Here is a 25,809-nt window from a genome sequence, read left to right as displayed (position 1 = left end):
GTGCGTGTACGTATATACGTACGTATATGTGTATATCTCACTCATTAAACTACACTATCCCACATACAACTTTTCTCTCATTGGCTGCACCAACAAAATGTCGGATGCACAGAAGAGATAGACGCAAAACAAATAACAGAGTGGATTCTACTCTATCCACACAAAAAATAAGTCCCAAACATTCACCGACATTCGGAATACAATAGATTAGTGCTCGGAATTAGTTGCACATTTCGGGCAGATTTTCTAGGCAACGCCTACTGTTCCCCACTACGGTCAATATTGGCCAAAGCTCGAAGCCTTACGTTAAGATAAGGCCCAGCGTCTTACGCGCGATTGGCAGCTCGGCCGTCGAGCTTTGGCCAATATTGACCGTAGTGGGGGACAGTAGGCGTTGCCTAGAAAATCTGCCCGAAATGTGCAACACTGTAATAGATGTACTATTTCAACTTTCAGCTTAAGATTGATTCAAAACCAAAAGTTCTCGACGAGCAGTTTATTGTGTTGAAAAAAGATGTACCATACGCGCAAAAATATTATTAGGTACTAAGATTTGGCACGACCATATAAAACGTTGTTATTATTTGCTATTCACTTATTAATACTTGTAAGTAGCTTCCATCGTAAAAATTCAATCTTTTACAAAAAGTATCCAAACTCTGAAAATAAAGTGTTATTTGTAATCGTATATTACTGTGTTATTTTTGTTATATTTAATTTCACCAATTGACAATCTCATATTTGTAATCATCAAAACATAATATATTAATAATTGTCGCTTTATACAAATGTTTTGATTAAAAACACATATTAAAATTTCTAGTAAAATACTTATAACAAGTTGAAAGTCATATTTGATTCAGGTCTGAGTCCATTTGGATTAGAGTATTATCCTCTTGTGTTCCGAGGTACTCATAAAAGGTTCAAACCCGTTTCATCCAGGTTTGAGTTTACTTGTAATTACTGCTTTAATTTTTTCGAAGTAATCACAGAGAGTTCGAAATTATAGAAACATATTCGAATCCTACTGTGGAATACTTAATTCTTCACAGAGAAAAATGTCCGATTAAATATAATCGAATAATCCAATTACATAATAACAAACAAATATATCCGATGAGAAATACAATATGGCCGGTTTTTTAATCAAATTTGGTAACTACATTTTATGACATCGGATAAATTTCATCGTTCAATCGGAAACGCTATTTAATTGATTTATCTGATGCAAATTTTTTTCAGTGCATCACTAATTATAAATAATATTGCAGTACTTATCAGTTCGACAAATCATCGCCGCAAGTCGAGAATATTCCTCAATTCTGAATAAACCAAATCTTTTTCAACTTTTTATATTGCAAGTTAAACGAAACATCTCGCGTGTGTGCATTCGATCAATTTTCTATATAAAAATTAATGCACAAAATGCCATCAGACATTATCGAGTCCAGAGCGAATTGTCACTCGTTCTCTAGTTTGCAGTAATAAATTTCGCACCTGGCGTATTTGCATGTTCGCTCACATGCAAGCGAGAACACAGCGTGATTTTCCTTTCAAATGATATGCCAATCAGTTCAACGGGATTTTTCACTAGCGCACGGATGTCCAGTAGTTTATTCGGTGTGAGGAATGTATAATATATGTTACAGGATAAAGCCGCATCCGCGCAAAACCGTTCCGGACTACTTGAAAAGTAATATTACCCTCGTCGAGTCCCACGTGTCTGATTTCTTAAAGACGTATATGGTATATGCTGCATTTTTTTATGTATTTAAACGGGAACATTTTGAAAGAGAAAGGAGAATATGCCCAAAACTTTATAGCGAAATGACTATAAAGTTTTGGGCATTTGGCATCCATTAATGGGTGTCGTAGAATAGGTCTCACCTAATAGAACAAAAGTTCCAGTGGTTATACAACTCGATTGGTGCACGAGGTCAAGAGTTACAGAGCAAAGACAAAAAAGTTTTGTAATACAATCACGAGACACGGTGGTGTCTCGTACTAAGTGCATTGGCTAAACATTGGCCCAATACAAGCAAATATTGGGCCAATGTGTAACCAATGTTGGTCAATGCACTGTGCTAGGATTGTTGCTCACATTATAAATATTATATGTCATGTAAAATAAGAGGACAGAAACGATATCGACTTTACATTCTGCATACATCAAACTTGGGCGGATATCATCAATCATATCAGTCGTCCAAGTACTGAATTAATATGTATTAATCAATAGTACGCTAATCTGCGTTCTTCGTGAATGTGGAAAGAGATCGGGAATGGAATTTTAAACAAGTGCCCGCGGTCGAGAATTCGAAAGTCAGACCATTCGGGAGTCACAATGGCTCCTCAATTTCTAGATCGGCGAAACTCTTGCCTCGCCGAGAAAAATTCCATCCGCGGGAGGAACGTTCGAAAACGCACGTCATTTACGCTGACGTAACATATGATTTCCTCGTGAGAATGACCGCGCCGGTTAGAACGTCCTTCAGAAAACCACTCCGTTCTCCCTTTCTTTTCACTTAGAGAGAAAGAAATCCGCGTGCACGTGTAATCTGCGCGTGTTCGCGGATAATCCGCGTGTTCAAGCAATCGAGCACGATGGAACGTTGGTTAACGATTAACTCATTAACGTCAAAGTGGACGCATTGTTACTTGGAACCCTACAACTTTCGTCCGAAAAGTTTTCTTCTGGAACTTATACGTTTTGAGATATTTGAGTGGATTGAGTAAAATAAACCACCCTGTATATACGGTTTGAATATTTCAGGGTAGGCAACCCGTTGACTCCTAAAAGCCGTGGTTTACGAACGGCCAGTGCAAACCGTTGAAGAGCTCACCGAAAGAATTATCCAAGCGTTTGATGAGATACGAGCTTCCCCAGGCAAGTTGCAAAGGATAAAAGAAAACATTATTCGCCGTTGCCACTTGTGCGTCGATCAAGGTATGGTCGTCATTTCGAGCCCTTGCTCTAAAATGTGTTATCGGTTTACAGAACTGTTAATAAACCGTTGTTTAATTGAACTGTTGTTGTTTTGAACAAAATTCCAACATTTGTTCTTAAACGTAGCGGCCGGCGTAGTAAAAGATGCGCACAACGGGTTGCCTACCTTGAACTTTTCGCGCGTTCCAGCGGGTTAGGGGTTCGTTTCCACCCCCATGTGTATTGGTAAAAAATGTTTGTTTTGATTTGTACTTTCACCCCTTAAGCGTTGTAACATGAATTTATTAACACCCTGTATAGATTTTCGGCATCACTAAGCATTTTTTGGGGCATTAGTGGGTATTATTTGGCATTGCTGGGGCGTTATAAAGAATCTAAAAAGATAAAACAAGATAAAATAAGATCATAAGATAAAGTAATGCCCGTTGAGCATTATTGTCGAATTTTAATGCATTAATAGGCATTGGTGTACATACATAATTTTGGTCAGTGGTTTACCGGGTAAACTTTACCCCTCGGTTTCGATGTAAAAATATCGATTTAAAAAAAACAATTAGAGAGTAAAAAATTACAATTTATTCCCCAAAAATTAGCTGTAATTTTTTTTTTATTTTACTTCTCCCAAATTCTGATGGCAGATTCTGAAGGGGAAAGAAACTTTACGTTAAAAATAATGTTTGAATTTTTTCAGAGGCATTAATATAATAAATAAGACCACTGAAAATTACTTAACAAATGCGTCCCCTTGCACGTTAATGGGTTAAATGATTTGATGAACATCGTTTACAACGAAACTTACTGTCGCGAAGAATCTATATAAATTTTTATACATTCTATACAAATGATTGCACCGGGATTACAGTCCGAAATTACAAGAATTCCAAATTGCATCTAAATACATAATCCTTATATTATTATGCCAATCGTTGACATTACACTTTTAATCCACGTACCAATATTTAAACAAATTAACTTTCGTGTTTCTTTCGTCTTGCATCCCTTATTTTCGGCGGTCCAGCTAGATTATCTGAGATTTTTCCGTCGACAATTACGTCAACGCGTTATTGAGTCTTGTTTCACCAAGAGTTTAACACGTTCACTCGTAGAAGGGAAGATGGAGAAAAGGAGAGAAGGGGAGAGACAGAGGTAGAGAGAAGTGTAACAGCTACTCTGTACTTGGCAATAAATAACTAAAATAATAGTAAATAAATAATAAAATTAGTAGTAAACAAATCTTGTTTACCGCATTATGTATACTGGGTAGAACCATTCACCAATCGCATTACACGAAATATCTCGTTTTATTCATGAATGTTGGCACAAGCACGCTGCGTCTATGAATATCGAGTTCAGATAAACAATTTTTCCTTCTTTCTTCTTCCTTTCTTTTGCCAACTTGGGTTTCTTTTCTTAAAAAACCAACTCGCACTGCCCACTGACAAGTACGGATATAACATAATATTTACATTCCTCGCATTTTCTACACTTTGCATATCTCATTTCTCTCACGCTCAACTTGATAGTCGCGAGGTATAGGCGCTATTTGACTTGGAAATACTCTACGAACTATAAATAGTCCGATTTCCATATCTTGCATCCGCAGACATACTTCAAATTCATGGCCCTTGACGAGCTTCGTCGCAATCATACTGACCGCAAATTCATGTCGTTTTTAGAAATTGCACATTGCTAAGGAAGTTAAGACAAGCTAAACTTTCAACTGAAAGGATTGAGGAAAAGTGATCGTAAAAGTATTATTCATCTAGATTTGCAGTATTCCGTGTCGATAACTAACAGAGAGAGAGAGAGAGAGAGAGTAAAAAATGGATCCATACGAAGCCAATTAATTAAAAAAAATAACGACAAAAGGCCGCGGATTCTCATCTGCGCGAGATCGGCAAGAAATCGGATCTACAAGCGGAAAATGCAGTAATCGGATGTTAATTAAAACTGTGAACATTTTCGAAACAATACATTGAAACCGTCGACAGCAAACCGACAATCCATGCGGTAATTCATCAAAGGGAGATGAATTTCGCAAAGATACATTTTTTAATAGTAAAAGAAACGTTCGTTAAACGTATAAACAAATATCATAAAGTCAAGTGCCAGAAACATACGACACAACAATATGAAGTGTTATACTTATTCAATAAAAAATAGTTTGTTAACGATACAGAGTGAACGTTTCGACTGCACTATTTAATTATACCAATTACAAGTTTTTATCAGCAGAAATTAAAAATATAGAACATAAATTAATCGAATCAATTAAAAATAGCGAAATAAATTGTGTGAATAACGTAACAAAGGAATAAAAAGTAAAAATACTTTTTAAGATTATTATAAGTCTATTTATAACATAAACCTGATCTGATAGAGTCAGAAATATCAGCTATTTCTAAGTCATATGTATGTGTGTTCTTAAAAAGATTTTTGTAAATTGTGTTAATTTGCTTCAAGAGAAATTAGCGACAGATAGATTGAGTGCAGTTTTATCTATAAACAAACGACAATCCGGGACAATTGGAATGAGCAGTGGCTCGTTAAAATAGCTCCCAACTCGAAAATAACCGTCGGGTTTAAGATTCGACGCGAATAACAACTTTAACTTTTTAATGCGCGAGCGAATAGAGTAACGTTGCGACGTTTGTCCGCGAGATGAAATCCGAGAAGTCACTCTTCCATCTTTCCGTCTCGATAAAATTGAAAACAGTTTGACGCAGACATATTCTACCACGTTTTCCGCGCGCGAACGTCTCACTGCCAGCTTCGACCGAAATATTCGCACAATCTGTGAAAATATATATCGTCAACACGCGTCCATTCGTGCGTGATTTCATGTAGCTCGCGTGAAACATCTCACTTATAACGGTATGTGAAAATGCATGCCAATACTCTTTACTGTTTACCTCGCCGGTGCGAATTTCGAAGATAATTATAAACACTGCGTACGGAGGATAAAAATGCTCGTGCAAACACCGTTACAAAAAGTAACAATTGCTCTTCTAATTATAACCCAACGCTTTTCAAAGAGAACAGCTTTTTTATACATAAACTCTTACGAAAAAGTTCTTCTTTCTTTCGTATCTGTGATGTTTTAAAACATTTCTTGTTATACTTTTTATAGCATTCTTTCACATCAAAGAATAACACAATGCAATACGACTTCAAAACGCGATCAAAGAAAATGTGTTTGCTAATAATAGTAAGATATAATAAGATAATACGTAAGATATAAATTTTATGACATTTTCCAATGGTTCGGTAACAAATGTGCGATTTGAATATGTGACTATTAAGTTAGTGTGACTCAATATAATCGCGTATAATCAAAAATTGAATACGTCTATTTGGCTTGCTTTGACTTTTCCGAAGTGGGAATACTTTTCAAAAACAATGACAGACGATACACGAGCGATTAAAGTTTGCTTGTGTCGTACACATAAATTTTTTGGAACAGTAAAATATTAAAAGCTTCGAAAGGGGCTTTAAAGTAGAGCGTAAAGATAGACGTCTTTAGACAGTAGAATAACGGCAGCGATCGGTCGCCCATCGAAAGATTAAGTTTCAGAGTTGAGCGCAATTTATCAGAATCTTGTTTGTAAGACCATTCAAAATCAAAAGTCAACAGAATAAATCTTGCGGTGTAAGATCTGATTTCATGGGAAGATCCCGTTTCACCCTTGAAACGTTCCAGCATCTACAAAGCCTTGTTTCCAAAGTTGTTCCCGACTGTTACGAGGCGCGTTCGAAACGTAAAGGATTAATGTGGCTTGTATAGGTATAGCGTTTAATTTTCGTATATTCATTTAATTTTAAGAGAAAAAATGTGAAAGATAAAACTGATTAAATAAAATAAAATAAAAATTACTAAAATTCTTTCTATTGTCACACCTTCTTATCTGCTTTCTTTTAAATTATGATTATTGTGTTTTTATTTTCGATAATTTTTGTTTATGCATTCGTTATCTGCGTATATTTACGATTACATATCTTGTTAAAAGACTTTTCTGGATCAAATATTATATTGCGACATCATTATTAGATAAATTCCATATCCCAACTATTTCACACTCCAATTATATCTCAATTGTCATTGTTGCATTTGGCAATTTACAATTAAATAAAGATTGATAATAATATACAGGATGTTCCGCAGTGCTTGACAATTTACAATTAAATAAAGATTGATAATAATATACAGGATGTTTCGCAGTGCTTTGACCGCCGTTCACGGAAGTTAGATGGGACTAAGACAAACAGAAAAATCCCCTACCATTTTGCAATTAGAGCAATAGTTATCGAGATATTGATGATTAAAAATCGCCGTATTAGCTCGACCTACTGCCAAATGTAAGCGCACGGTGAGATTCGTTCGCCCATCGACCGCCGCTCGAGGCGGTGCGCGGCGAAGGGTAGTGAGACGCGCCGCTGCCCGTCGCGTAAGTTTGACTTCAGCACGAAAAACTCTACAAGAAACGATAAGTTTCAGGCTAGTGTAAAAAAATAAAATTTTGTTTATCAATGTTATTGGTCTTTGAAGTCTTAAACACAGTAGGAATAGTAAATTCATTTGCTAAATTAAAAAAATTAATCACTTTAAGGATGTTGGGACATTATGACTAAAATGATGAATGCTTCGTTGTAAATCTAATATTAAATGGATTCTGTAGATCTTATCGTAACAAAACTCTTGAAAGTTTGAGGAGTTGTTTAGGAAACTTATTACTGAGAAAATGAATAAAATTACACGTAGTCTTATGGAAAATGAGGGAAAATTATCATATCAGTGAAAACTGATCAGAAAAATATGAAATTTTACAAGCAGAATGAGTAAAACTAAATTATACATACCAATTTTTAGCTCTATTAGAAAACTCGTTTTTTAATAATTTTTTTAAAATAAATTTCAAACAAATTTAATTTCTCGATGTGCCAAAAAGTGGCAACGCTGCAGCAGCATCAGAGTGGCTGCAATTTAAAAATGTGTTATTCAAGTATACCTCACCACTTTACAATTCGTGTACTGGAAAAGTATGACATCGTAACATTACTTTTGTGTAACAGAAATATGTGAAACTGATTGTACACAAACTTAACTTTTAGCAAGGAAAATATAATTGTATTGCTTCCACATTCTTAAATTTCACAGACTGTTGATGCAGCGAAAGAAGCGAAGAATTGAGAAAGAGAAATTACGTGCAACGAGTGACATTTCGAACAGGACATTTTAGGACGCGTTGCGGTAGGGATCTCACCGAGCAGATAGTGTCGTATCCATTTTTTCTTTGGCGGAGGTGGTGTCCAATCGCTACTGTGTCGAAGCGGCTCGCCGCCGTCGACGACGTCGATTATACCGGCGACCCGAGCCGGCGCTGGCGACGGTGGGTTATTCGCGTCCGTCAAGCCGCTCACGTTGTTGTTCGTCTCGGCAACGACGTCGACGACGGCGCTCAGGGTCGCGCGCGATTGCATTACCGGCGACGTGATACTATCCGGCAGCAGGAGGACACCCATCCTTCTTGAAGCCGAGCAAATCAGAGCGGGGGTCGACCAAAACTTTCGTTTGAGCTTTTGCTCCAGAAATACTCGTTCGATTGCTATATCCGCCTCTTCGCAGCTATCATCGATATTGTCATCAATATAGCCGTCGCCGTCGCCGCCGCCACCGCCGTCGCCGTCGCCGTCGTCGTCGAAGATTTAGATCTCGCGAGAACCGATAACACCGTCACTGTCCCACGTCGAAAGAATCCAGAACGAGAAGGCCGCACGAAGAAACTATCGCGGGAATGCGAAATGTACAACGTGGAGAAAGGTCCGACGTCGCGGAGCCACAGCAGTGACGGTCACGACGGCGACCACGACGGAGAAGGGAAGGCACGACGAGGGCTAATAACAGCAAGGTTGTCGGCACGCTAGGCAAAAGCCGAACTTTCGAAACCCACTCGCCGCGTGACGGCGAATCCACTCGAGCGATTTCGAGGGTCGCACTGCCCGCTCATCCACTTCATTCCTGAGGGAGTAATCCTCGGGAGAACATATCTTTCAACGCAAGTCTGCCGATGGAAATTGCGCCCACGTCGAGGCCAATCGTCGCATTATTCGTACGTCTCACGCATTACGCGTTTTAAACAGAATATCCGTGATAATAAATAGGGACGTATTTGCGAAAAGGTAGACACTAACAAAAGACGCACTGCGTAATAACTTTTGGATGAGAAAAATAACGAGCGATGACTAGACCAGGATTCGAACCTGGGATCTTCCGCTTGTCGGGCGACTGCTCTTTCTACTGGGCTACCCAGGCCCACACTCGATAATCCTCTCGCTTGCCTACTCTATTTTACCAAGTAAAGTAAAAATAATATGTTAATATTAGGAGCGCGACTCCAGAGCGAATTCGAGAGATGTAATTTGTAAATCATGAGCGCAGAAAACAACAGGCACCAGTCTCATCGATCTCGCACTTTACGCCACACGTGGATTCTACGAAAGTGCGTGCCGTATGTATATCGCCGTTCTAACTCGAGCGATCGCGACAAGCCGGTCAGCTGTTCCCCGACTCCGTTACGGGACCGGCGATCGCGACCAATCGATCGCGGCGATCGAACGAAACCCGAGTACCGCGTAAGTCGCGGGCATCGACTGAAATCTAAACTTGTGCGCCGCCGCCTCCAGCCCGAGGATGATGACGTCCTCGTGCCTCCCTTCTCGCCAAACAGTGGTGGTGGTGGTGGTGGCGGTAAGCGACGGCGGCGGTGGCGGCGGCGGCGATTTCCCCTCCTATCCCTTCCGCGACAGTGACATCCCCGTCTTCGCGAGAATTGCCTCTAGTCGCCACTCGGCGCGATCACTCTGTCCTTATCGCGCGAAGGACCTCTTCCGCAGCGATGTGACACGTCGGCACTCGAGATAACTCCGGGACCCGCACGTTCTATCTGGGGCGATCACTACGGCCATGTTCCGCCGAAACACAAATTTTCGACGTACTTCGTTTCCAACAAGTTTTTTTTTTACAAGAAGATCCCAGCCCATATAGATTCGTTTTACACGTTACGGTTTGCGTTGTACGCCAAGTACTTGTTAACGCGTTCCATTCACGTTTCATTCACGTCGCAATTTTTAATGATGATTTAATAATTGTAGGGAGGATTGTTTAGTGTCGTGCCCCCACCAAGGGCGTCCGCAGAATTTTTTCCAGGGGGGGGCATCATTTATATTGTTAAAATATTACTTCCAGAACACTTATATGATTTCAATGTTATACATGTATAAAGGTGTATAATGTATATACATATACATACACCTTTTGGTAATAGCTTTCTCACCGCGACAAGGTATGCCAAATAGGCCAAATTTTTTGCTGATTCTAAATTCTAGGGGGGGGGGCAGATGCCCCATCTTGCCCCCCCCCCCTCCGGACGCCCTTGGCCCCCACAGTTCGCACAACATGAGGAAGGTCACCGTAATGGTTTTAGCGGGTCAACTTGGCGCCGCATAATCCGCCTCTTCCCCCGAAGAGGTGGACGCCCGAAGGGATTTCCATACGTATAAAAAAAAGGATGATTTAATAATAATGCGAGATACACTCACCATCGATAATCAGCATCTTCTCTTCACAGAAGAGATCGTCTGACTCTGTGCGTTCTCTCTTGCATTTGGCACCTGAGAGAGAACACAGAAATCGTTTATTTCATGTATATCTTATCAATAATAAATATAAAATATGAAGACGTATAAATTCGCAAAGTTAAATCAAAGCGAATTAAGGCCTGCTATTTATTAATTCTGATAAGGGGATAAAGCAAGAAAGAACAGCTGTCAAAGTGAATTTGTTATTCTCTGCAAAATGTGCTTTATATATCTAGCTTATATCTCAACACAAATCTCTAAGATTCGTTATTTTATCTGAAATAGAAACAACTTCTTCTTATATATATATAAATAAGCAACAGTCTGTATTTCAGTTTATTTTCGGTTGGGTTTGTTCGCAAACTTAATTTGCAATTAAATATTTTTTCTATTCTACGAATATTATGCCTTCAGATTCTCAAATCTTTTTCCAAGATTGTTCCTAAAATTAGCCAACAATCATCATTCGGATGAAGCTATTTTTGTTTTTCCCTCCCGATGATAAGAACATCAATGCAAACGCGATGCATGAGTGTAGGGGGCGCACCATCTCGTAGTCCTACCACATCTCGTCTTCTTATCTATCCCAGATTTTCGCGAGAGCATCTCACGCCGCAAAGGCGACTGGGTGAATCTACAGGTCGATAAAGTATGAAAAATTGAAAGAAGAGCGGCCTCCACGTGTTAGATTGGGGGCTAGGTGAGGAGAATCCCTTACAAAGGTCCGGACAGCGCGACGGGTGGGAGCCGAATCCAAGTGGTGAGGGGCCGCACGAGCGTGTAATAAGCACGGAGTGGGGTAACACCCAAACTTGCCGGAGCAGCTCTGTCTCGCTTCAATTCGCTCGCCCGCCACCCCTCCCCAGTCGCAGAGGAGCCGGCAACGTCGCGGATTGATCAGAACGCCACGCGGCCGAGACGCAGGGTGGGGGGTTTAGCCGGGGACTACGCGCATGCGTATTCCAGCAGCCGACTCGTCCGCGTGTTCACCGGTCGTTACTGACTGCACTCTCATATTTTCCTTTTGTCACTCACCGTTTCGAAGCGCACGTACACGTGTATGATAGAAAATTCATTCACAAAGTGAAATTTTCCAAATTAATTCGATTACAGGCTGCACTGCACACTTTCGACCTGTGCTTCGTAGAAAGAAAATTGATTTCATTATTAACGTCTACTCTGCCGCGATATGTAGTGTAGTATTTATTCTGTCGTGACAAATGCATTTTTCTTGTTGTCAAATTGTAACTGCAAATCAATCTTTAACTTCCAAATTTGGATTTTCATTTTATTTAAATTCAGCCGAGACTACAAGAACTATACCTATTCATCTAAGGCCCGGTTTCACCAACGTTGTTTAACTTTAAGTTTACAATTAGCTTAATCCGTTCTTCGTCTCTTTCCAGCTGTTACTTTAGAAAGAGACAAATATGAATTAAACTAACAATAAGATTAATGTTAAGCGACGTTTGGCAAAACCGGGACTAAACCTATACCCTAAACTATACCCAGTCTATCTAATCTTTGACGAGTAACGTTTGCAAAGCTTGAAGTTCCCGCCGATCAAAATGAAAATAAGTTTGTTTTTAAAGAAGAAAAAGTTTAATTGATTGCTTAAATGTATGTTTACGTGTGTGTACGTATATTAACGTAATCCGATGTGCAATTTTATTTTGAGAAAAATTTAAAAATCCTATGAGACAAATTTACAAGATTTTGAGGATGATCTTTATAGAATTGTGCAAACGTTTCTTGATTAGCCAGCACACATCACGTGTATAATGATAAAAGAACTATGTTTAATTCAGAAATCCATGGAAAAATTTAATCGCCACGTTTCTCACTACCCAAGTAAATGGAACGAGCTGCAGGTGATGCTGGAAATCGTGTAATTTCTCTGTTACAGAGACAATGTTCGTACGGCGCGGCGTAAAATATGGAGGAAGACAGTCGCATTACGACGTTATAAAGTGGAATTGCATCCTTCAGCCGCGTGTACGATAGATGGTCTTAAATGGTCGTTTAACACACGTTGCCGGTTACATCAGGTATAATCACGCACGGTCGTGCCGGCGCAACACGCGCATCAGGATAACAGACCGGATGCGCGAAGATAGAGAGCAAATTACGGCGTTTAAACCATCCGCATTATGACCAGAATCGCGCGCGTAAACGACATCCACGAAACTTTTCCGTTCTGAAGGGGGAAAGGAGGGATCTTACTAACCACACACACAATTATAAAGTACAAATAGTTCGTAAAATACTTTTGTCCCACCTTACTCGTTAGCTGTGACAGACAATTCCTCCCAGTGTGACAACATATTATTGAAAGATTAAAGAACTAGATTGAGAGAGAGGGGGGGGGGAAGAGAGAGAGAGCATTAACAGCTGCGCGCACGAGTAGATGGCGCGCTCATGAATGAAGCGCGAGCGTAGTTTCAGAGTCAGTGACCGGATCGCCCCTTCCCTACCCTCCTCCTCGTTTAACGACTGAATACGCGCGCGATACCCGGGTTTACCATCGCCACTACTACTCCCATCCCTCCTTCCCGCCACGGCGTCGCCACATCACCTCTGTACGGTCGCCATCGGATTCTTCCTTCGTCCCGTCTTTAAGTTTCGCGCCGCTTTACCGATTTACCTTTCCCTCCCTACATACCCGCGATGATTCGACCTCGTCGGATACCTACAGCACCTCTCCGTCGTCTCCCCCTTCCATTTGAGTCGGTCGTCTTCCGCCACCCTATGAGATCTCGCCTTCCCTCACCACACGCTCATAACTCTCCGCTCTCGCCCACCTTTTTCCTTCTCCCCCTCCCTGTCAACGCTCTGCGTGCAAGTGGTTCGAATACGCGCGTACGTTGATTCCGCCACGAGCGAAGGGACGCGAGGCGCACCGTGCACGGTGCAAGTCGGTCGAATCCTTCGCGCCTCCTTGCGCCGTTCCCTTCTCCGTTCTCCAAAGTCATCCGACGAGCAAACTTGAGGCCTGCTCTCCCCTCTCACGTATCTCGTTTTCTTTGTCTCCCCTTGTAACCCCCTGTAAATGCTCACCTTTATCCCCAATGCACTTTCGCGCGGATCTAGCTACGTCACGAGACAGAGAAAATTCCATCGTTTTCGGTGCTCTCGCGGGAAAGGGGGAGGCGGGGTGAGGGAGGGTGTAATAAAGTCGACTTACTATATAGCAACTGCGTAACACGAGATTGACATTGACGTGACAAAACACATGTCGCGCGATACTACCCGCGATACTATTATCATTGCAGAACAACAAAGTGACGCTGCTTCTGTCTTAAATTGTGTTTCGCTGATTTTTCAATAAATTTTCATATTGCTACGGAGCTTCGGCAATTTCGACAAAGCATAAAGAGAAAAAGGATGAAAAGGAGAAAGAGAAAGCAATACGAGAGGCTTGTCTCGCAGGAGTGACGGCTACACTTTAAGTCAACTTGAGAGAGCTTGGTGGTAACCGAAGGGATACGTCGCCAATAATTCGGTTAATTCCCTGTTCATGCACGCTCAGGGACGGTACGATTGGTCGATCGGCCGTACAGGCTTATATCTTGCGGGTAAAGTTAGCCGTTAAATATCGCGCAAAAGTAACGATCAATATTTTGTACTACATTTCCATTTTGCGATGGCAAAAGATAGGAAACAGATGGCCAATGCAAGGCCAAGGTAGGCCGGCTTCTCGTTCCAAGACGCGTCGTCTGACACACTGGGCTCGTCTTCGTTACTTTCTCCCCGTGTTCGTCACGGTTGAGAAACACTGCCACGAGGTAAATCATACCTAATTTGGAGGCGGTGAACGCGTGGTCATCGCACGCAACTGCGCGTGCCAGTGCTTCTCACTCAAAGTAGACGCGATTGTCAACGCAACGTGTTGTTTTCGCCAAGTTTATGCGTGGGAGAGAGGGAGAGGGGGGAGAGGGGGGAGAGAGAGAGAGAGAGAGAGAGAGAGAAAGACGATCTTCCCCTAATATGCCCGGTTTCGCCAATGATTTGTAACAAAACTATTGTATAACATCAGTGATTTTTTATCGACCGTATCTGGCAATTAAAATTCTTATTGCGAAAAATATTACCCCAGCCAGGATTCGAACCTGGGACCTCCCTACAATCCGTGACGGGTGTCTTGACAAAACTATTGTAGCTCAAATTTGAGACAAAAATGTCTTTTATCAAAAACTGATTGAATATTGGGAATGACGTATAATATATCTCTGTACTAACACGCGTGATTAGTAATGACAGGGCTCTCGTTTCTCGCATATTTTTCCGGTAAGGAAAATTTCAAGATTCAGCACCTGACGGAATTTAAACCCCGTTTTCACACGTACAGATTAGTGGTGCTAGTTGACTAGTGCCAGTAAAGACGCATGTGTAAACACTCGATACAAACTGACACTAGTAATGTGACGTTTATAAATACCGGCACTTAATAACGCCAGAAAATTAAAAGTTAAAATATTTTAACTTTTAACAGTACTGGCGCCAGGTCGAAGGCCAGGTATCAAGTTTAAGATTGTGCCTGTAGTTTACAGTCTCGATTTAGTTGACATTTTGACATGGTTTCTGGCGCCAATAAGTGCCAGTCAGTTGGTGCCACTAATCGTTGTATGTGTAAACGGGGCTTTAAGCAAAGTGGTTGAGTTCCGCGTTTGAAAGTTAAGCACGCGAATTTCAAGGAATTTCTTAAGTTGTCAAATAACCGAACCGGTAACAACAGCACTTAAAATAACCCCCCCCCCCTCCAAAAACACTGGTTGAATTATATGTTTGAATAAAAATTTTTCGAAATGATAACTCGTACTTACATATCTGTTTGGATGTAATCCCGGAAAGTTAGAATTCTATCATTTAGAAAAAGATTATGCTTTTCAAAAAGTTGCAATTTTACAGTTATACAATTCCTGTTATCGGTGTCATCGATTTCTTTATCTAATCTAATCGACGAGAGACAAGGGTAATGCGTTACCTACCACATTGCGACTCTTATTCGCAGATATGATATAAAGGTCTGCTTGACGCAAACACAACTTTAATCGGACATCACTCGAGCACATTTCGTTTATGTGTCACTTTTAAAGCCTCTCCGTCTTATCATCAGGGAAGGATAAAGATAACACGTCGCAGACACAACAATGCATTTTGCACACTCGTCCATTTTGGCATTATGAATTTTTCCTCACACACTAGCTCGATCGATATTTCTCGAGAAAAGGATTATCGTTATCAGTTGATTAGTAACGGCACGGAAAAATATGCGAACAATTATCGCGCTTGATAACGCAATGGCGCAGCGGAAACACGTGCAGCACTCGTCATCTCCATTTGCAAGAAAAAGCCTAACGCGGCTGAAAGGAACCGCGCGTGCTCGCATGCAACATTAACACGTTGATGCACTGACAGACAAAAAAATGGCTGCAGTTACCACAATCTCACTATAATTTATAGTTATTTTAGGAACCAACCACATTTTTATAATTCGTCCGACTACGTAAGTATGGTTGACCTAACAATGTATTATATTTCTCATAGGCCAAAACGAGCTTTTAATTTGGTAAAGTGTACTATGAATATTGCAATAACTACCACAAGTAAAATTTGATTATATTTAATATACAGGGTGTACTAAAACCACCGGATATCCTTTTAATCGCAGATTCCTTAGAAAATTTCAAGAGGAAAATTCTAATAAAAAAATGTCGGGGCTATGACAGTTTTTAAATAATAAGCGATTACATTTCACAAATGACAGGTCTGAGATTTCGCGCGCTCAGGCACGGCGACACGACGAGTGATAAAAGTGTTCCTATGTGTTTCGCGAGCGAGCGAGAACCAAAGTCACCGTTTAACGGGACAGAAAATATTTGGGAAGACGTTGATCCGGTTATTTTGAAAACTTGAGGATAAAGAGAGGCAGGAGACTAGATTGAATCCAACTGAAAGTTTCAAGTTCACTCAGAATATCGGAGATCGACTAGATCGAAGGATATCAATCTGATCAAGATGCTCGTCATAGTGAACCCCTCCCTTTTATTAATAAGACGTTACACAAAGTTAACGAAAGAAATGGTTAAAGATAACAAGAGGAACAATTAATTCGAGAATGAATCGTTAAGTCTGTTGCGAAAGTTGTCACTACGCTAAAAAGGGCGATATTCGTAGAAACCCCTTTATCACTTGTCGTGTCGCCGTACCTGAGCGCGCCAAATCTCAGGCCTGTCATTTGTGAAATGTAATCACTTATTATTTAAAAACTATTATATATAGTATAAAAACTAACGGGACTCCCCCGTTTTAGCGGGTTAACTTGGTGCTCTTGGTGCCTCTAGAGGCTATCCGGAGGGTTTTCACTACGTATAAAAAAAAAAAGTATACGCGCAGCGAGACCGTACCGTGTCTCTTACATGATCGTATCTCAATAACGGCTGTACCGATCAATTTCTGAGTATGCACAATCTTGGGTTTAAATTGCATGATAAAAGTTTCTATTTTTCACCCTACGAGACATTACAATGCAAAGTCCGAATTGGCAGATTTATTATTTAAGAAACATCGTTATTGTCGTTTGTACTTTTTCGATATTTTCCCTGACGAAAAGTGCTGAATGCTCAAGCTGATAATATTACAGTAACGTTTTAATCTGACTCAACTCCGACGGCGAAGGAAATTAAACGACGAAGGGATAAAATCGTTTTGTTCTCCTGCAAACTTTTCGCTGGAAATTAAATTGTTATTCGTACACCGAGCCACGCGATCGGTGCGGTCGAGCGGCTTTGCGCAAAATCATTCTTACGGCTGCAACGCAACGTAACGCCATTGCACCTCGTCGTAATGACGCGTCGTCGGACGCGCCGAGGAAACGGCGCGTGGTACTCACCACGTGGCTCGCCAGAGGCATAAGTGTGATTGGAGTGGGTTGGCGCAGGCGCGAACGAGTGCTGGTCGCAGGAGGAGGAGGACGACGAGGTGCTCGCCAGGCGCTCCCGCTTCTTCTCTTCCTGTTCGACATAGTAGGCCGCTTGTAGCAACGTTTCTAAACTCATCCTGCGGCCGGTGTGCTGCTCTATCCCAACGGGCGTGGACGGGAGGAGGCGTTGCTGCTGCTGCTGCTGCTGCTGTTCCGCTGAGTTTCTAGATTCGTTAACACCCGCCGAAGGATTGTACTGACCCCGCCGCATCGAACCGCCGGCGTCGCGGCAGCCGCAGACACCGACGCCGCAGCCGCAGCCGCTGTCGGTTCCGGACGCCGGCGATAAATCGGCAGGAACAAGTCGTGAGGCCGACCCCCAGCCCGCTGCCCTCCCCGCGCCCGCTCCTTCACCGTTGCCGCTGCTGCACGCCGCGTGCAACGAGCTGCGTGCGAGAAAATAAAAACGGGTCGTTAATAAACAGGCATTATTGGATCGATCCGATGGTATCGGATACGAGTAACGTTTTTTCTTTCAACATTTAACTGTTAAATACCGTCTGAGCTACGAGTAATGCTTTCTTTTTCAACATTTAAAAGCTCTTCCGTTAAATATTATCCGAGCTATTCGCGTCGGGACGCGATGACTTTTCGGAGCAAGGTGGCTTAAGGGAGAGAGAGAGATTACCGTCGCGTGGCTTCTTTTCTTTTTTTAAAATCAATCTCAAGGAGAAAACAGATCGAGAGGGGAGTCTCCCGACGCGATTTACTGCGCTCCGTTTAAAGCTCGCTCGGACTGGACGGCGTTATCGGGCTTATCTGGAGGGTGTCGTGGACGTCGCGGACACGACCGGTGTGTGCCTACGACGTGTGTCACGTGACGTACACGCGTGACGTAACGCAGTCGCGCGGGAAGCCTTTTCATCCCCCTCTCCGTCTCCCACCCCCCCCTCCCCCCGCGGCCACCCACTCTCGCGCCGCTCTTGCAACAGCGCATCGGACGGAGCGCGGCGCGCCTGCGCGACGCGCGTGGCTCCTTTTTTTTTTCCCCCTGCAGCGGCAGAACGACGGCACGTATCCCGAGCCCGCGGTCTCGCCGGAGCCGGAGGATACGCGCCGAGACAGCTGCACTCGCGAAAATGTAGATCGAACGCCCGGGAACTCTCGGGGGGGCCCTTTTACTTGTAAGTACGCGCGCGTCGCGTACCGATTTCTCAATTACTCCAGAAACGCGGCCCGAACGCCGCGAACCTGTTTCCGAGCGGACCCGCGCGCTCTCCCTGCTCCACCTCCTCTCTCCATCTCGGGACGGTTGAATTTTTGCGCGATTTCGGTCGCGGTCGCGGTCGCCGCGCTACAAAATGCCCTCCTATCCCTTTCCGAAAGAAAGGAGAGGAATACCTCGAAACGTTTTCACGCGACGGCTCGAGCGCAGCCTACATTTCACGAGTTCGTTTAAACGAATCGTCAACCGGAGGCCACGCGCTACGTGCGCGAAGCACGATAGCGCGGCCGATTGGAAATCGACAATTCGCAGGAGCGTGCAAACGCAGTGGCGCTCTCGCGGATCGCCTCGTTTCCCCCGGCGCGGCCGCTCGAACGTGCGTGGTGAAAGAAAAAAAAAAAAGAAAGGGGAGACGAGCGGCGTCTCGTTACGTGGTGTTCGCGTGCGCGAAAACGGCCGCGAGAATGCCGCGCGTTGTTACGTCGTTGTGTCGGCGCGAAGAAATCCGCGCAGGCCTCGTCGCAAAAAAAAACAGATAAAAAAAGACCGCGAGAAAGAATATTTGATCCCTCGCGAAACGGTACCGCGGCAATAACGGGAGGCGAGACTTCACCGCGCGAGGGTATCGAATGAAAACGCGAGAGGCGACGGACGCGCGTTCCAGGTCGTTTCCGAAAACGAACGTCAAGGGTCCAAGGTATACGAAGAAAAGAAAAAAAGAGAAAGAACCGCGAGAAGGGAGGGTCGAAGAGAGGAGAGGCTAGATCGCGAGGGCAGAATTTTATCTTTCGGACCCGACGTGCCAATTTGAAAGCCAGAGGTACACGCACCGGCATAAATGCTGTCCCTTATCCTTGTGAGGTGCACGCACACAACTAGAGTCCCTGTAGTTGTGTGCGTGCACCTCACAAGGATAGGGACAGCATTTATGCCGGTGCGTGGTACACACGTCGGCGGGCGGAATCGCGAAAGCGGCCCGACGTCGGCGACGCGCGCGGTCGCGCTCGCATTCTCCGCGGGAGACGCGAAAATAGTGGAGGAGGGAGTGGACGCGCGGAATGGAACGGAGCGGAGCGGAGCGGAGCGAGGCGAAGCAGCGCGGCGCGACGGAACGACTCGCGACGAGTAGCGGCCAGCAGCGACGGGGATGCCCCCGTTGCCGTTGTTGCCGGCGGTAACGGCGGTGGCGAGCCAGGCGTGCGCGAAAGGTTATAAAACGGCGGCGCACGTGAAAACTTGGCAGGGAGAGCGCGCGACCGCGGGCGGCGAGCCCGAAAAATTGACGGGGCGACACGTTAGAACGGGCCGACGACGCACGCAGGCCGCGGGCCAATCGCGGCGCCCGCGAGCCGCGACGTCACGCGGCTGGCCGTCGCGCCATTGGCCAGCTCTATTATGGCACGGAAAACACGCCACGCAACCATCTCTATACACATGTTAATTAAATAGGCGCTAGTAACGGAGATAATGGTTCGCCGAGGCTCGCCCGCGCTCGCGCTGTCACTCCCTCGCTCGGTCATTTTCTCTCTCCCCCCCCTCTCGCTCCCTCTCTCGCTCTCTCTCTCTCTCTCTCTCTCAAGCCGTGTCTCTTTCTTTCGCGCGCCCGCTTTCTCCCTCCCCGTCCCCCTATTGCTCTTTCTCTCGAACGGGCGTGGTGGTTCGAGCGAGAGAGAAAGATGCAGCCCGGCGATAAATAGAGATAGAAAGAAGAGACGGGAAGGGCCGCGCGCCTCCACCAAAAACTTACAGACTTGGACACGTTGCGACGTCCGAGCGCACGTTCCGCGTGCGTACAGCACGCTGGGCCCAGGCACGACACCAGAGAGAAACGGTGGTCGGTGAATCGTGTCGCCGCTCGTTGTCCAGCACCCCCCCGCTCTAACTCACACTCCCCTGTCGAAAAACGATCGGCGATCCTGTCACGCGCGTGGTCTCGCGAAATCGCGAGATCGCACTAGAAGCGCGGCCGACGACGGGTCGTCGGCGCGAGAGTAAATGCCCCGGTGAGTCGTCCGCAGGCGCGACGGCCACGCGACGGAGCCGAGCGTTTCGGAGCGCGCGGCGAAACGCGGGTTATAACCTGATCGATCTGGCGCGTGGCGGTGGCATTTTACAAGTGCTGAAAACCACTGCGCATCAAACTGCCATGCTTGCTCGGCCACGATTCACGTGTCCGGGCACCGTGGCGCTGGCCAATCGTCGCGCGGCTCGTGACGTCACCCGGCTGTATCGACGAATGAGCGCAGCCCATGTGACGCAGCAGACCCGCTGGGCGTGTGAGAAGAGTAATCGCGGAACGACCTGCCTCGGCGAGTCGCTCGCTCGCGCCGTCGACCGCTCGTCGCCGTCGCCGTCGCCGTCGCCGTCGCGGCACGTTTCCGGCCTGCTCGCCCCCCTCGGAAACCCACGCGCACTCCGCTGTTAACGGCCGACCGTTCCGTCGCGCATCGCGTCTATTCCCGCCGTGAACGCGACCCGACGCGCCGCACCGCGCGGAACGCTCTTCCCTTCCCGCACGTCGCGCGACGTCGGAGGCGTACGAGCGTCCGGACACGTACGCGAGACGACAACGCGCCGAGCACACCCGACACCCGGCTCGCCCGGGCAAACACTCGCGCTCCGATCGCGGCGACAGCGGCGTCACCCTCCGCCACCTTTTATTACGTTCCTTCTCTGTCACATGGATCAACGCCGCGCGAGCGCGAGCGCGCGCGCTGTTGCCGCTTCTACTCCGTCCTGCTCTCCGTCCGCCGCCGCCGCCGCCGCCGCGCCGGACGGGGCTACGCTCTATTGTTTACTTTCGCCAGTGCGCGCGCGCATCACGCGCCCACGAGGTCGCGAGAGGTAGGAAGGACCGCCGCTGCCAGAGACTGGCGGAGACTCCGCGAGGCCGCGAGGTGAGGCGCGAGGTGACTGCTGCTGCGACCGCTCGAGACCGGAGACGTGGTCGTGTAAATCTCTTTTCCTTTTCTCCCCCACTTGTTTCGACACACGCGGACGCTTATTAATTGATGGCCTGGGAGCTCGCTCAGTTTGAAAAAGATCGACAATTGATTCGAGCCACAAGTCTGAGGGGAATGTAGGGGGAAACGTACGTTTGCTCTTTGTCGCTCAACAACCCTAGCGGAAAAAATTTCTATAAATACCTACAAAAAATTTATTTGAAATTTTTATATCTTCGTGAAAACGTCTATTTTCTTTTTGGTAAAAATATCTACGAAATAGTACCACAATTTACAACGTTCTCAAGTCAAGAAATTATTGCAAGCGGTATTTCGTGAAAGTGTACATATTTGTAAAAATTAGTACGAGACTTTAATAGTTTTGAAAATTTGAGAAACAACAAAATCTTAAAGAATTAAAACGTCTGCTTGCTTGTAGAATATTACAAAAATTAGCAGATTTTACGTTGATTTTTATAACACTTTAAATTTACGTAGAATTACTCGGATACTGGCAGTTGTATTTAATTGTTTTTTTTTTGTAGAATTTTGTAGAATTATTTCCGGCAGGCAACTTTTCGTTGCTCCTTTTACGTTTTATTACAAAGGAAAGTACCCTATTATGCAATAGGCTCCTAATATGAGATAGCGGGATTCGAGTTGATTCCACCATAAATTTGTTGACCTTGGGGCAAAATCTGTTTAGTAGAAAATTCACTGTTAGATCGTGTAGTCGTTGCGAAAAAGATTTGCGATTGAATTCGGGCGTTGGGAACTTGCCATCTCGTATCCGAGGGGGGAAACAGTTGATCAAAATCTTGTACACCAATGCCCACTAATGCCCAATGGGCATTACTTTATCTTATTTTATCTTTATAATGCAAGACCTAACGCCCCAAAAATGCCCAGTAATGCCGCAAATCCGTACGCCACAATGCCCTCAGCGGTTTCTCCCCCTCGCTCATACCAGAGGACTTTTCTCCATGTATGCATTACCTATTTCCCTGTAAGTGCACTAAAAGTGCGAGATCTACGAAGAACAGACTTCGCAATCGAAGGGTTACGGACGAACAGAAATGACAGAAGTAGCGCACGTTAAAATAAGTTCTCGTAAAACAAACCTGAAGGTAGTCAACTTGAATTAAACTTTTGTATGAAATTAACAGTAAACGCACTCTACCTGCCTACTCTACCGCGTTAAATTTCCTTTGACTCGCGTACCGACGAATAAATATCGATACAATATGTGCTTTAAGACAAGTTTATTTGTACAAAAATTGTGACTAGATTTTACATGAAGCATTATCTCCTCTAATAAAAATTAACCTATAAATGAATCTCTGAAAACATACCTTTACATAAAGCGCTAAACCTAGAATATTTTCAGATTCTGCAAAAATAAAACGTTAACAGTACATATGCATTCTATATCATGTAATAAGTGTGTCACAAAGTATTATTGCTATTCATATAGAAATACATGGTATTTTTTATAATTAAGTATATCATGTTTTGCTTTGAATAAAAAAAAACAAAGATTTAAATAACTTTTAATAAAACTTTTGCTCCACCACAATGTCACACGTGGTGTATATTGTTGCATTGTAAAACTTACAATTTGTTTAAAAAATATCAGAAAACGTTCTCTGACTTAAAGTTCAAGTATTTTGTACAAAGTTTTTCACTACTCTAATTTCAATCGACATACCAATTCTATTAAAACTAAAGCACCGCAGACCTTATGTAGATATAAATTTTAGTGAATATCTAATTAGTCCGAGTACTATCCGCTATACTTAAATCTCAGAAAAAATTTTCACTTTTGACTATTTTATAAATGTATTTGTCTTATCTCATCATGACATCTCATTAGGACCATCGAGATTCCGGTACCGGTAAATTTAACTAAAACAGTTTAACACAGTAACAGTTATCTACTTAAATTACTAACGTATAGATGCTTCAATTCTGTCTTTGGCGTGTTTTCAAAAAGTGCCGCACGATTCTGTCCCTCTCCCTTTTTCACCCAATGCCCGTAGACACGAAACGCGCAGCCGTCAATCACCTAAAAAAAAATTATTATATTAAAAAATATTCTCAACGAACGCATTATTCATGCTTCATTAATTTCATCTCTACTCTCTCGATTTTAGAATAGCGTTAGAACGCTAAACCTGTACGGATCATCGCCAATGATAACCTAACATCAGAAAACCTACTAATATTTTTATTACAACCATTATGAATATTATGCTCACTTAATTAATTTATTTTAATACAAATGAACTTTCAAACATGTGGACTTTACCTTTCGCAAAATTTTTATTCTGTACGGGTCGGTACAAGCCACTTGTGTTGAAAGCGGTTCGGGCGTGATATGAAGCCGTTTAATACGAACAACAGCTCTCACACAAATAATTGCCAACTGGAATCTCTTTCTGGCATTGAACGATTTCGCCTTCAACTCCTGTGTACAACGAATGAAAAGTATATAATGATAAAAATTCACCAACCGTTCAGCAACAAGCTGTTTAAATTAACACTTATATTGTATCACTCGCTAATAAGAGAGGAAGTTTCTCCTTGTCATAATACGATACAGTTAAAAACGCTCAACGCAGTTACATCAACGCTATAGAAAAAGTATTAATGTCAGTCAACATATACTGTCTATCTCTAGCGTAAGTTTTACAATATTAGTATACAGTAAATTTTTTGCGTAAGAAAATGCGATAAATATATTTAAATGATAATATATACCAGTAAAAAGCACACACACAAGCTCAGTTAATTACATGTGTAAGTATGTAACTCAGTTTGTCATTTATCATTTTTCAAACATCACAAACATTGTTTCCAATTTTATTCAGGATATTAAGGCACCTAGTCCCTCGCTGTAATTGTCTGAAGACATCAGAAGAGAAATTATTTGAAAATGGCATGCAAGAATTCTCAGCGTGCCATTTTTCGTCTAATGCCATCAAACGAGAACAACCGCAGCGAGGAACTAGCTTTAATATGACGAATGCCGATAAAAACAAAGTAAAAGTTAATTGTTATATAAAAGTGACAATAATAATCAGTAAATTTTACACAAATAATAGTAAACGTTGCTACTGGGCAAAATGAAAAAGAAAAGTAAACTAATTACCAAAGCTAATTGAGATATCCTACTCAGACGTCGCGAGTTAGACGACAGAGAACGTTTTAGAGGAGCGATGTCTTGATCCCACAGCTGTAAGGTCAATAACTTTATAATTCTATCATAATCTATCAAACGGTAATTTTATTCACTTCCGAGATATTTTATTTGCCGAAAATTAAAATAATAAAAAAAACCAATAAATAATAAAATACATAGAAAATTAATGATTTCATATGCGAGTTAAACCTATTCCATAAACATAAACCTATCCCATAAACATAAACCCCATATTTGTACCATAGCATAATAAAACGCAAATATTTTGTATGTACACTTTCTTTGCTTTCTGCTGTGCGTGTTGTAATTTCACAATTAGATATAAAGATACTTGTAATACGTGTAGAATGTCCCGCCTGTGATATCCTATATCTAGATGGATATAATAATGATACATGTGGATAATGATGGGATACAAGTATTTTTTGAAATTGTGCAAAAACAAATAAAGTGAAATAAATTAATAGCGTGATATTGAAATATCGCAATGGAATATAATGTACATATAAAATATGTATTAGTTATGTAAACAGATTTTACAATTTTTTTCTCATTTTAAATTAAAAGTTGTAAATGATGACATTTTCATTAATACACTTAGTGTCAAGTACTTACAACAGTGTGAAAGAACGAATGTTCCAGCGCATCTTTTATAGAAATTCGTCTCTTGGGGTCAACAACCAACAACTTCCTTATTAAATCTTTTGGAGCCTCTAAAACATGTATTAGATATTAAGAGGATGCTAAAGTCGTCTGTTTTACCGACACATTCGAATATAGTTTTTGCGCTGCTGAATCTTTTTATTGGTTTCTACGCCTAAAATAATACCAGGATAAGTTGCGGACCGCATAGCAGAACATTTTTATACTTGAAACACTCGGGTCAGAAGTCTAATGAGAAAGATATTGGTATTTGAAATTTTCAATTTTTTAATT

General features: G+C 42.9%; 2 protein-coding genes across 7 annotated transcripts in view; both read right to left on the bottom strand.

Annotated features, from left to right (window-relative positions):
• The window catches only part of LOC105560951 (flocculation protein FLO11-like), a 34,703-nt gene extending 13,323 nt beyond the window's left edge, over window positions 1-21,380 (bottom strand). Inside the window, exons 1-2 of one of the 4 annotated variants that reach the window (XM_012010495.1) lie at window positions 20,477-21,380; window positions 10,544-10,615 (exon numbers count right to left, since the gene is read on the bottom strand). In XM_012010495.1, coding sequence (XP_011865885.1) covers window positions 10,544-10,559 — 16 coding nt within the window. In that variant the 5' untranslated portion in view covers window positions 10,560-10,615; window positions 20,477-21,380. Of the gene's footprint in view, window positions 1-8,208; window positions 9,613-10,543; window positions 10,616-11,129; window positions 11,264-17,474; window positions 17,863-20,476 lie in introns of those variants that run through there. The other 3 variants (XM_012010492.1, XM_012010494.1, XM_012010493.1) reach the window with 3 other exon arrangements.
• Window positions 21,381-22,916: 1,536 nt separating this feature from the next.
• The window catches only part of LOC105560950 (phosphorylase b kinase gamma catalytic chain, skeletal muscle/heart isoform), an 8,202-nt gene continuing 5,309 nt past the window's right edge, over window positions 22,917-25,809 (bottom strand). For 2 of the 3 annotated variants that reach the window (XM_012010489.1, XM_012010491.1), the window contains exons 6-9: window positions 25,489-25,586; window positions 24,823-24,906; window positions 23,980-24,138; window positions 22,917-23,736 (exon numbers count right to left, since the gene is read on the bottom strand). In XM_012010489.1, the coding sequence (XP_011865879.1) occupies window positions 23,602-23,736; window positions 23,980-24,138; window positions 24,823-24,906; window positions 25,489-25,586 (476 nt within the window). In that variant the 3' untranslated portion in view covers window positions 22,917-23,601. The remainder of the gene's footprint in view (window positions 23,737-23,979; window positions 24,139-24,822; window positions 24,907-25,488; window positions 25,587-25,809) is intronic. The other variant, XM_012010490.1, reaches the window with a different exon arrangement.

Source organism: Vollenhovia emeryi, unplaced genomic scaffold (assembly GCF_000949405.1).
Source record: "Vollenhovia emeryi isolate VEMERY1.0 unplaced genomic scaffold, V.emery_V1.0 DF939216.1, whole genome shotgun sequence".
Taxonomy (NCBI): domain Eukaryota; kingdom Metazoa; phylum Arthropoda; class Insecta; order Hymenoptera; family Formicidae; genus Vollenhovia; species Vollenhovia emeryi.
The sequence above is the reverse complement of the archived record's forward strand: the minus strand, read 5'-3'. Positions and strand labels throughout refer to the sequence as shown.